The 12083-nt window shown below is 37.7% G+C and overlaps 1 protein-coding gene across 4 annotated transcripts in view; it reads left to right on the plus strand.

The window, feature by feature from the left end:
• The window catches only part of CROT (Carnitine O-octanoyltransferase), a 160754-nt gene that overhangs the window by 134980 nt on the left and 13691 nt on the right, over positions 1 to 12083 (plus strand). For 3 of the 4 annotated variants that reach the window (XM_067149186.2, XM_067149185.2, XM_067149184.2), the window contains exon 11: positions 5406 to 5525. In XM_067149186.2, the coding sequence (XP_067005287.2) occupies positions 5406 to 5525 (120 nt within the window). Of the gene's footprint in view, positions 1 to 5405; positions 5526 to 6174; positions 6718 to 12083 lie in introns of those variants that run through there. The other variant, XM_068228089.1, reaches the window with a different exon arrangement.

Consider the following 12083-nt stretch of genomic DNA (forward strand, 5'->3'; position numbering starts at 1 on the left):
CAAGATAGTCGAGGAAATCAGAAACTATTATACTGAGTAATAAAATGGAAAAAAATAAATCAAGAAAAAAATCAAGGCATTAGAGAGAGAAGATGGATCCATAGTACATGATGAAAAGGGTCTTCAGAAAGTGATGGCGAAGTATTTTGAAAAACTTTATAATGTGGATGACTGCTCGGAGGAAGAAGTAGATAAGAAAATGGAAATAATAAATGGAGAAAAAGAAGAGAACCTGAAAACATGGCTGGAACTTGGAAGGGCAGTGAAAGCAGTGACCAAAGGTAAAACAAGTGGAAAAGATGAATTCAATGCTGTTATGAGTAAGGCAGCAGGAAGCATTATACTACAGTGGCTATAAGGAGCCCTCAATGCCATATGGAAGGATAAAAGGATACCTGAAGATTGGCAACAAGGAAGCATTTTACCACTGTTCAAAAAAGGAAATATGTGAAAATTATAGAGGTATAACCCTATTATCACATGGGCTAAAAATAATAGAGAAAGTCATAGACAAAAGACTGAGGGATATAATAGAAATGCAGTTAGAGGAAGAATAATATGGCTTTTGACTGAATAGATCAACAATAGACTTACTTGATATTTACAGTGCGAACGATAATGGAAAAACATCTGGATAGGAACAAGGAAATCATATTCGTATTTTTGGATTTGGAAAAAGCTTATGATACAGTCAAGAGAAAACATGTATGGGAATGCCTACTGAAAAGGAATGTACCAAAATAATTAATTAACAACATAAAAAATGTTGTATCATGAGAGTAAAAGCAGTGTACAAGTGGGGAGTGGTGACTCTGAAACGTTTTATACAATAAAAGGTCTCAAGCAAAGAAGTGCACTGTCGCCATTATTGTTTGTTGTATTGATTGATCAAATCATAAAACGTGTAAAACAGAGCATCAGTAGTGATGAATTGAATGCTTTGGTATTTGCAGATGATGTGGTGATTTGGGGAAAGGGCAAAAAGGAAGTACAAAGAGACTGGACATTGGGAATGAATATCTGAAGGAGTTTGGAATGGTAATTAGTAAAAAGAAAACTGTAGTCATTCACTGTGGAAAAGAGAAAAAGAGAAGCCAATTGAACATAGATGGAGAACGGTTAGAGAATGTAAAACATTTTATCTGGGTAGCATTATTAATGGAAGTAATGAAATCAACCCTGAAATTAATAACAGACTAAGTAAAGGTACAACATTTTATCATCAAGTCAGAGAGCTTCTATGAGATGAAAAAGTACCCAAGAGAACAAAATTAACATTATATAAACAGTATTTCATACTAATTGTAACATACGGACTAGAAATGCTGGTAACTAATAAGAGACAAGATAGTAAGATCCAAGCAGTAGAAATGAAATTTTTAAGAACATCCGTTAAAAAGACAAAAAGAGATAGAATTCAAAATATTAAAATCAGAGAAGAGCTGAATATAGAACTGTTACCACAGAAGATACAGAAAGCAAGACTGAGATGGTTCAGACATGTAAAAAGAATGAGAAAGGAATGGGTAGCAAGAAGGGAATTGAAAAGAGAAGTTAAGGGGAAGGGACCGGTTGGAAGACCGAGAAGAAGATGGATCGATCAGATTTGGAAGGACATTAGAGAAGCTGGATTGTATGTGGCGGAAGTAATGGAGCAGGAAAAGTGGAAGGACAGAAAGGAGTGGAGGAGGCTTGTAAACCACACCCGGGCGACTGGAGTGGGACATTGATGATGATGATGATGATGATGATGATGATGAAGTTGTAAACAAAGCGAATGAAGTGCTGCGTCGACATATGTTGACTGGGGGCACGAATGGGGTCACCATATTAGTGACATCTGCCTTTTATTTTTCTCGTTTTGGCTGTGGAGAGATTTTTAAGACACAGATGACTTTGTTGAAGGTACTATATTCACATAACCGCCCGAGAATGCTCTCTACAGTGATGGTGATAATGATGACAATGAACTGTATGAGGATCTGAACAGACTCTCGGTACATCAGCTTTGGGCAAAAGCAAAATTAGTTTGTTTGAAGCTCTCAGATGGTGGTGGTGTGAAAAGTAGGCAAGGTACTATCGAAAAGGCACAGATCTCAGTAAATGTCAACGATAGAGAACGTTCTCCCATACATTGTACATCTACTGACGAGGAACAGCATGAGAAGAATAAACAAGGTCAGTATAAATAATCATTCTATGAAAGGATGAAGAAAGGAAAAAGTAGACTTCCTGAGCCTCAAACACTACGTAGTAAGGGCATATTGGCAGACCTGTGCCATTCAACACTCTTCTGCAGGGAGGCTAAGCATGAAAGTCTCTTCACAAGTGTTGCCTGATGTGCGGTTTGATGGGATCTCTTATCAGCTTGAAACCAAAGACAACTAAGCCTGATAGCGCAGTGCGAAAAGGCAACCAGGAAAATGTGTAAAACGTGTGCAATGGTGGATACCATGTGCTCAATTTGGAATCATTTCACACGCGTTACAATATATTAAAAAAACATCAAGTGTAGCACATGCATGCCGTCTGCTGTTGTAAATTGGTTTGGACTGTTGTAACTTCAGTATTACTGTTTATGTCCTAAATGTCATTATTATGATTTATGTAGGTGATGTATGTGAGGGTAAAAAGTAGAGAATGATGATGAATGAACTTTTTCGAAATATCCAAGTTCCCATCCCATTCATGCTTACTGTCAACATGTAGACATGGAAAATCTCGGCATAGACGGTTCAAAAAGCTCTAAAATAACATTTCTGTTGTTATTCTGATTGTTAGAAACCATACTGTAAAACTGTAATAAAATATTCCAAAATAAATTAATTTGGAAAGATATACCATAGATTAAGGAACAAGGGTTGAAATTGCTTACAGAACACGGATAATAATAACATGTCAGGAATGTAAGAAACAGTACATTGGGCAGCTAGGGAGGAGTGTGGAAATTCATTACAAAGAACACATTAACCGGGTAAAACATAGAAGATACTTGGCAATGTGCAAACACAGGCATGAGCGTAATCATACATTTATGGCTATAGAAAAAGACATGAGGGTCCTGCACATAGTTCACAAGGGTAAATATATGGATATTTAAAAATGTTGTTGATTTATTTGATGCAGAAACAAAAGAAATGAATTGAATCTAAATGAATTAGAGGAGAATTCATTATTTAAATTGGCAACTTCATACATTTTGAAGAAAAGAAGAAATAGAATTGAACAATGAAGGAATGTTTTATGTAGTTCTTATTCCAGATTGAACCATGTCATTAGCACCTTGGAGACTGTTTACTTCGGATAGGGTAGGAGTGTTACAGTCACCTTTACAAAGAATACTGTAATGTATTTGAAATGTCAGCAAAATGTATGGAATGTACAGAAAACAACAACACGGTTCAACCTAGAAGAAGAACTAAGTAACTCTACATACCGTGGAAGCTTCACATGTAAGGAATGTTTTGTTTTAGTCCACACCCCCGTTTCTTCAAGCCCTTTCCCAACTTTTTCTCCTCGCATCTTCAGGTCCTTGCCATCCAGCAGTAGTTGTGTCAAACCCCTTTCCCCTCCTTTCTTTCCACTTTTCCACCAATACAGGTAGGCAAGATCGCATTTGTTTTGAATTACGCGTCAGCTGTTTAAACAGTTCTAGTTTGATAAGTAAACAAGAAGCCACACAATTAGTCCGTCATTATATTTTACTTTAAAGTCTTCTTTTCATTCGTTAAAATTGCAAAGTTGATTTGGTTTTCAAATTTATAGGGTTCAGAAGGAGTGACTTGCAACAAACTGGCTCGCATGTTCTTTGAGACAATATCACATCGGTTCATGACTCATAGATAGATAGATAGATAGATAGATAGATAGATAGATAGATAGATAGATATGGTTTATTTAACTGGCAAAGTTAGGGACACGTGTCCCTGTCTTACACTTAACCAGTGAAATACATAAATAACATAAAATAAAAATATTAGATAATGAATAAATTAAAAAAGAGACTGAAACAAATTACTGTACTACTGTGCTATCCTACTGTACATACTGTACATGGTCGGCTGTATGTATTTAATTTATGATTTGTAAACAAGCAGCCACACAAAACTGAAAAGCACTGATAAGCCTCACTAATTACACTGTTTGCCATATATCCTTCATTTTCTTTCATTAATAGAACTGTATAGTTAAAATTTGATATGTTTTACTTGTTTTTAATGGAAGCCTATAATTATAGGAGTTTGTTCCTAAATAAATGGAATTGGAATATATATAGTTTGTTAATTTAATTTTAATCTTTAATTTGAAGGCTTTCTTTTCATTTAATCTTGTGAATCTGATTTGGATTTTCTATTTGTTTTATAGTGTACTGGAAAGTTTGATCACAACCTGGCTCATTTTTCAATCAGTCACTACTGACCTGCATTTAGGGCAGTCACCCAGGTAGTAGAATTCCTATATGTTGTTTTCCTAGCCTTTTCTTAAATGATTGCAAAGAAATTGGAAATTCATTGATCTCCCTTCAAAGTTATTCCAATCCCTAACACCCCTTCCTATAAAGGAATATTTGTCCTCTTGAATTCCAACATTATCTTCATATTGTGATCTTTCCTACGTTTAAAGATACCACTCAAACTTATTCGTCTAATATGTCATTCCACGCCATCTCTCCACTGACAGCTTGGAACATACCACTTATGATATAGATGTTGATTCCCATAGGGAACCTGAAATATTTGTCCTGAATGAGTAAATTTAGAATACCAATATGAATGGTCTGTTATTGAGCATCATATATTTTCCAGCTAACTCATTCCTGGTTGCCAGCATTTCACCCCAGTGAGCTAAGTTAGGTTCATCAGTTGGTAAATAGCACACCCACCAAGATGCATACCTAGTGCATACCGTGGAGGCCACTGCGTAGGCCACTTGGACCCACCAGCAGTGCCAATGCACTATGAGAGACTTTGTCTCATTACCAAAACTTGATGCCTGCCTGGCCATCAGATGAGTAGATGTTGATTCCCATAGGGAACCTGAAATATTTGTCCCGAATGAGCAAATTTATAATACCAATATCAATGGTCCGTTAATGGATTAATGAAGAATGGCCAGTCTGGAGGATTAAAATATATGACAGTGATCAAGACCTCAATGTGTTAAGTACTGAGACACGAAAAAATTGATGTACTAATCACGAATAAACTTAAGAGTAACATGCTTAAATGGATTCCTCTGTGTTACAGAACTTCCAAATTTGGAAGTTCAGTATTTCTACTACTTTTGGTATATTGTGTAACATTTTTCTTGTATCAGTATCACATTCAGCATTTTTTTTTCTTTATACTTCAATTAGTTTTGCTCTTGTCACCAGATGTTGTTAATGAATGTAATTGTCTTTCCAGTGGTGGAGGAGGCAACTATGTATTGTCTACAAGTCTGGTTGGCTATACTCCTATTGGCGGAGGTGTCAGTCCCATGTGCCTGAATGGTTATGGATGTTTCTATAATATCACTCCTACAAGGTAGGTGTACTGTATTTGTTAACCTATATATATTCTGAAGCTTTCAGTCATTCCTAAGTTTGTAATACATGTTGAAACATGCTGCAATATATCATAGAAGATAAATTTCAATAGTTTGATACTAAGTGGTGAGCCAGACTGAGTGGCTCGGATCTTAATGCACTGGCTTTCTGAGCCCAAATTGGCTGGGTTGATCCCAGCTTATTTTGCTCGTAGACCAGCTTTGCATAGGTGCATTTACTGCCACACAAAAGAACTCCTGTGGGACAAAATTCCAGGATGAGCCCTGAAGATGGTTTTCCGTTGTTTCCCATTTTCACACCAGACAAATGCTAGGGTTGTACCTTAATTACGGTCACGGCCGATTCCTTCCCACTCCTAGGCCTTTCGTATTCCATCGTCACCATAAGACCTATCTGTGTCGGTGAGACATAAAGCAAGTTGTATATATAAAATTCCAGGATGTCAGTATCCCCAAAATCCATAAGTAGCATACCTGCCAAGTATTCCGGTTTTTCCATTAAATGTACGAATTTTGAGTGTGTTTTACGGTGTTATGGATGAACAACGTTATTGTAAGGATTTTGAATGTCCGCGCTTGTTTTCGCTTTCTGCGGTCAAATCTTATTTGTTTGATTTTTGATTGTAGCTGGTAAAGCGAGATGCAGTGTTTGAAATTTGGCCAGTAAATGTATCGATAAAATAATCACATTATCGATCATGACCGTGCTTTTGTCACCTGTTCGACCTCAACTGCTACTTCATTCACTGAGATGTTCCCAAACAAGTAGCAAGCTGTGATTTTGAAGAAAAGAAATCAGTGAAAAGTAGCAGGCTGTGTATTTATATATAACAACTTTAGTAACTGTGTCGTGCTTCATAGCAGCTGAAAGGCTTTGTTTGTGTGTGGGTGCGAGTAACATTGGCAAAAGTTCTGAAACTCGTGGAATTGTATGACAAATTTGTAAGCGATTTAGTGCTTTTAGTGGTGTTCATAATGAGTTCAATTAAGAAACAATGTTATCAATCTTTTAGGGAGGCATATTCTGCTGATTTTCCTTGTTTTATACGATAACGGAGAGGCAAAACATTCGCATTCTGTTCCATGTGCTCGTGTGTTATAAACATTTCACACGGAGGAACTTCAGATGCCACTTAGTAATGAATTATTGTAAAATGTATCTACAAATCATTTTGTTTTATTTATATTATTGTCATTTACTTTAAAATAAAAGGCTTCTTATTATATTGATTTGTTCATTTGATTAATCTCTACCTGATTTCAATAATGCTGTGATACAGAATGTACCACTCTCCCCACTAGCCCCCGTCATGCTGCATTGCAGTAAACAGACACCAGCGCACTCACATCTAAACGGCAAAGACTCTTGCAACTGTTTATACTTAATTTGTATAGTTACAAAATAGACACCTCTTGCAAAGTTTTAACGCTCTTCAGTATAGTATAGTATAGTATAGTATAGTATAGTATAGTATAGTATAGTGTAGTATAGTATAGCTGCATTGTACAGGATGACCCAAAAGTCCATTAACATTTGATGAGGCAAAACTTCATGGAATATTGGAGGTAGAAAGGTAATACTTGACACACATGATTGGAATGACATGGGATTTTATTGACACCAAAATAAAGTACTGAAGCTTCACTAACAATGCCTTTTTTTGGTAATGTCAACATGGCGTGATTGCAGGCCCATCTGACGCCTTCTCTCATGACAGCTCCTTTTATACCATACCCGGGTCTCATGCGGCATCACTGATGTGTTGCTGTCCAGCACCATCTGTTGGCCTGTTTATGCACTCGTTATTAGTGTCAATAAAACCCCTTGTCATGCCAAGCGTGTGTGGTCATTTGTACCTTATGTGTTGCTGTCCAGCACCATCTGTTGGTTATTTTGTGTACTTTATTTTGGTTTCAATAAAACCGTATGTCATGCCAATCATATATGTCAATTATTACCACTCTTCATACAATATTACCGAGCTCAATAGCTGCAGTCGCTTAAGTGCGGCCAGTATCCAGTATTCGGGAGATAGTGGGTTCGAACCCCACTGTCGGCAGCCCTGAAGATGGTTTTCCGTGGTTTCCCATTTTCATACCAGGCAAATGCTGGGGCTGTACCTTAATTGAGGCCACGGCCGCTTCCTTCCCGTTCCTAGCCCTTTCCTGTCCCATCGTCGCCATAAGACCTATCTGTGTCGGTGCGACGTAAAGCCAATAGCATACAATATTCTGTGAATTATTGCCTCATCAAATGTTAACAGACTTTTGGGTCACCCTGTATAATACCTGTTAATAGCAAAGTGGAAGTCAGGGATGATGATGCTTGCATCTGTTCATTTGATCACTCAACACTCAAATAAATTGGTCTCCTGCCTCTCTAATGTCTGGAATAGTTCTCAGTTGAATGCTTTGAAGTGGTTCCTCCATTTTAGTGATCAGAACAAAGTCACAAGGCATTAAATAACGGGAGGAAGTGGGACTGCAGAGCACTTACCTCCTTCAATTTGAACAACTCAACTAGAGCTTTCACACTGTGTGCTTGAACATTGCCAGTGCAAAGCTGGGCACTTGATTATATTTGAAAAACTTATCATAACACTCGCCTGTCAGTTTTCAGTGGCAGAACAAGCTATATATTAGATGTGGTTCTTCAATCGAAAGAGCTGCTCTGCTATCCTACTTCTTACCCTGTGACTTTCACCTAGTCCCTTAGAATAATAAACCACTTATAGCAGCATTCAATTCCGAATTATTCTGAACAGTTTCCAGGCAGCAATGGCCAGCTGACTTTCATATCACTGCAACAGATATTACACAAGGCTGGAAACTTCATCGAAGGACAGTAAAACCTTGACACAAGCATCTGTTCTGTATCTGTGGTAATTAATTAGTCCCTGTATGATCAGTGGTAGTGTGTCATATCTTCAGATTCCAAAATCATGTGGTCAATCCGACAGATTTAGTTGGATTTTGTAGGATAGAAAGTCAGTTTGGCACTATGTAATACAGTGTTGGCATGTAAGTGATTTCTGATGATATTTGGTATTTGCCTGACAAAATTTACTAAAACTCAGCAGTAGGTGGCCCAATAGACTTCCAGTTTCTCAGCCATCTATTATAGAAAATTGTACCATAATGTTGACATGGTGGCAGCCTAAATGGCATTTATCAGAAAGCCTGGATACAGTAACACAGACTCCCATATAAACTAAGACCGAATACACGGTGTTTGTATTCTGCACTACTTAGTTGCCTCAGCTAAACTTTCATTGCGCACGGCCGCCCTGCTTTAAGCGTTATACAGTCTTATATGAAATCTTACCTTATAAAAGGTACTGGAAGTTTCGCCCTTCCTGGCATATCTGGTAACCACATTCTTGCTGATGCGAGTGAGTTCTTCACTGTAATGTTTCTCATTTCATTTGTAAGGTTTTCTTTCAGGTTCTCCAATGTATGAGGATTTGTTGGATATACTTTTTCTTTCAGTTTAACCCAGAAATAAAAATTACACACTCTGTCTCTGTCTGCAAACACTTCCGAGATTGTAAGAAGGGAATCATCTGCTGTATGAGCAGAGCTGAATCTTGTTGAAACCACCCACGCGATTTTTCTTCTTCCGTTAACTGCTGGGAGAACAGCATCAAAATGCTAACTTGTTACTTCTCTGCACTTACTGTCGTCTTGAAAAAAAAAAAAGCGCAATTATTTGTCTTGCACTAACAGCACACCATATACCAATCTTCCTATCATCATGAGGGACTTCATAAATACCATTAGGATTATTTGCACACCAATAGTGAGAGTTATGACTGTTACTTTTCAAAGGAAAGTACAGCAGACGCAGTTTATTGTAATCATGGATAATGTTATCAACCGTATTATATAATCACTTTTATGAAGTACCGTATGGACAAATACTGAAACATTGAAAATCTTCCGTTTATTGTGATCATGAATTTGGTTTATGTTATCACATTTGCTTTCAAGGATTTCGCTGTCAAGTATGTGAGTAGAGTGTATGCAAGAGAGTTACCAGAAGGAGAGGAGAATGTTGAACCTTGTCCAAAAGGCTTAACGGAACATGAATTTCAGGAATGGATGAACATTGATGAGGGCATCATTACTGATGCGAAACAGACAGAAGACGACATATGTGAGGCAGTTACTTCCGCAGAATTAAATATGAGAGCTAAAGAGCACGGAGCAGAAGATAGCAGTGCTAATGATGACGATGTTGCCAAACTTCCCCAACACCAACGAATGCTGAAATGCAACATTCGCTAGATATCTTGCGACGAGGTGCTCAGCGTAGGTCAGTGGACTTCCAAAAACATTATGAATATGAAAGATTTATTATTGGACTTTTGAGAGACAACCAGAAGGAAACAACAATAAATTAGAGACTATTTTTTATAGCTGAAAACAGTTAACTGTATTGCAGTGCTGTGTACCGGTATCTGTTTCATTGCAGTGCATATAGGTTATGAATCAGTGTTTCATTGTAGTGCATATAGGTTATGAATAAATACAGAAGGCTACCTATCTTTTTCTATTTTTCGGCTACTGTTATCAATCAGTTAATGTTATCAAATCGTCTTCGTCCCAGAGTGATTATAATAAGTGGCGTCCACTGTATTTAATGCGTCCTCCTATTCAATAGATGCATGTATCCATCTTTTGATCGAGTAATTCTAATCAAACATGTTTCGGCTCATTTTGAGCGATCTTCAGGGAAAAAAATTGTTAAAAAATTACATGAATTAATGATAAAAGTGTGTCATTAAAACATGATGAGAAAGGATTCATAAAAACAAGTGAAACGTGATGAAGCTAAAACAATAAGAGGTTGTAGCAAGGTTCAGGACCTCTTAGTCTAAAAGCACAGTATGTCACACTAAAATGAGGATGAAATCAGAAATTAAAACTTGAGAACAGTCTTTCTTCAGTGAGTCACATGCTCGTGTGGTCTAGAGGGCAACAGAACTTAAGACGTAGTGTGAGAGAAAGCAAATACCAGCTACAGCATTGTGTGACTCAATAGTGGAAACCATCAATAAAGTCCAAATCTGTAATGCAAAGAAGGTAAATGAATGTACGTGAAAAATTTGGGGTAATAGATAAAAAATAAACGAAAAGAAAACTTGAGACTTACTTATTAAATAATTGCCCTCTCGAATAGCCTGACCTTCTTGGTTTAGAGGTCTCGCTTCCACTAGTTGTGTTTATAGCTGACTCAGCTGGTTTGTGTGGCTGGGAGAAGGAGTGAAAGGAGTAAGGGAGGGAGGCACTAAGCCGGTGGGGAGAGGGAGGGGTGGTGTTGAGTTGGAGAGCTGGAAGTGGGGTTTGTTTTTATTATAAAACATACACACATACATACATACATACATACATACATACATACACATATCATCATTTATAGATCCTTATGCCTTTCAGCATTCAGTCTGCAAGCCTCTGTGAATTTACTAAATGTCACCACAATCCTCTATTTGCAACTAGTCCTGTGGCCTCATTTAGTTCTGTACCTCTTATCTTTAAATCGTTAGAAATTGAGTCTAACCATCGTCGTCTTGGTCTACCTCTACTTCTCTTACCCTCCATAACAGAGTCCATTACTCTCCTAGGTAACCTATCCTCCTCCATTCGCCTCACATGACCCCACCACCGAAGCCGGTTTATGTGTACAGCTTCATCCATCGAGTTCATTCCTTACTTAGCCTTTATCTCCTCATTCTGAGTACCCTCCTGTCATTGTTCCCACCTGTTTGTACCAGCAATCATTCTTGCTACTTTCATGTCTGTTACTTCTAACTTATGGATAAGATATCCTGAGTCCACCCAGCTTTCGCTCCCATAAAGCAAAGTTGGTCTGAAAACAGGCCAATGTAAAGATAGTTTCATCTGGGAGCTGATTTCCTTCTTACAGAATACTGTTGATAGCAGCTGCTAGCTCACTGCATTAACTTTACTGTACCTTGATTCAATCTCACGTATTATATTACCATCCTAGGAGAACACACATCCTAAATACTTGAAATTATCTACCTGTTCCAGCTCTGTATCACTAATCTGACATTCAATTCTGTTGATTTTCTTACCTACTGACATCAGTTTTGTCTTCGAAAGGCTAATTTTCATACCATACTCATTGTACCTATTTTCAAGTTCCAAGATATTAGACTGGAGGCTTTCGGCACAATCTGCCATTAAGACCAAGTCATCATCATAGGCCAGACAGCTTACTACATTTCCACCTAACTGAATCCCTTCCCTGCCACTTTATACCTTTCAGCAGATGACCCATGTAAACTACGAACAACAGAGGTGAAAGGTTACAGTCTTGTCTAACCCCTGTGAGTGATGATGATGATGATGATTGTTGTTTAAAGGGGCCTAACATCGAAGGTCATCGGCCCCTCCCTCGTGAGTACCCTGAACCAAGAATTAATTCTACTATTACGGTAATTCTCACTGCAGCCCAATTGTCAACATAATTGTCTTTGATTTTAATAATCTACCTTGATCCCGTAGTC

Source organism: Anabrus simplex, chromosome 6, assembly GCF_040414725.1.
Source record: "Anabrus simplex isolate iqAnaSimp1 chromosome 6, ASM4041472v1, whole genome shotgun sequence".
Taxonomy (NCBI): domain Eukaryota; kingdom Metazoa; phylum Arthropoda; class Insecta; order Orthoptera; family Tettigoniidae; genus Anabrus; species Anabrus simplex.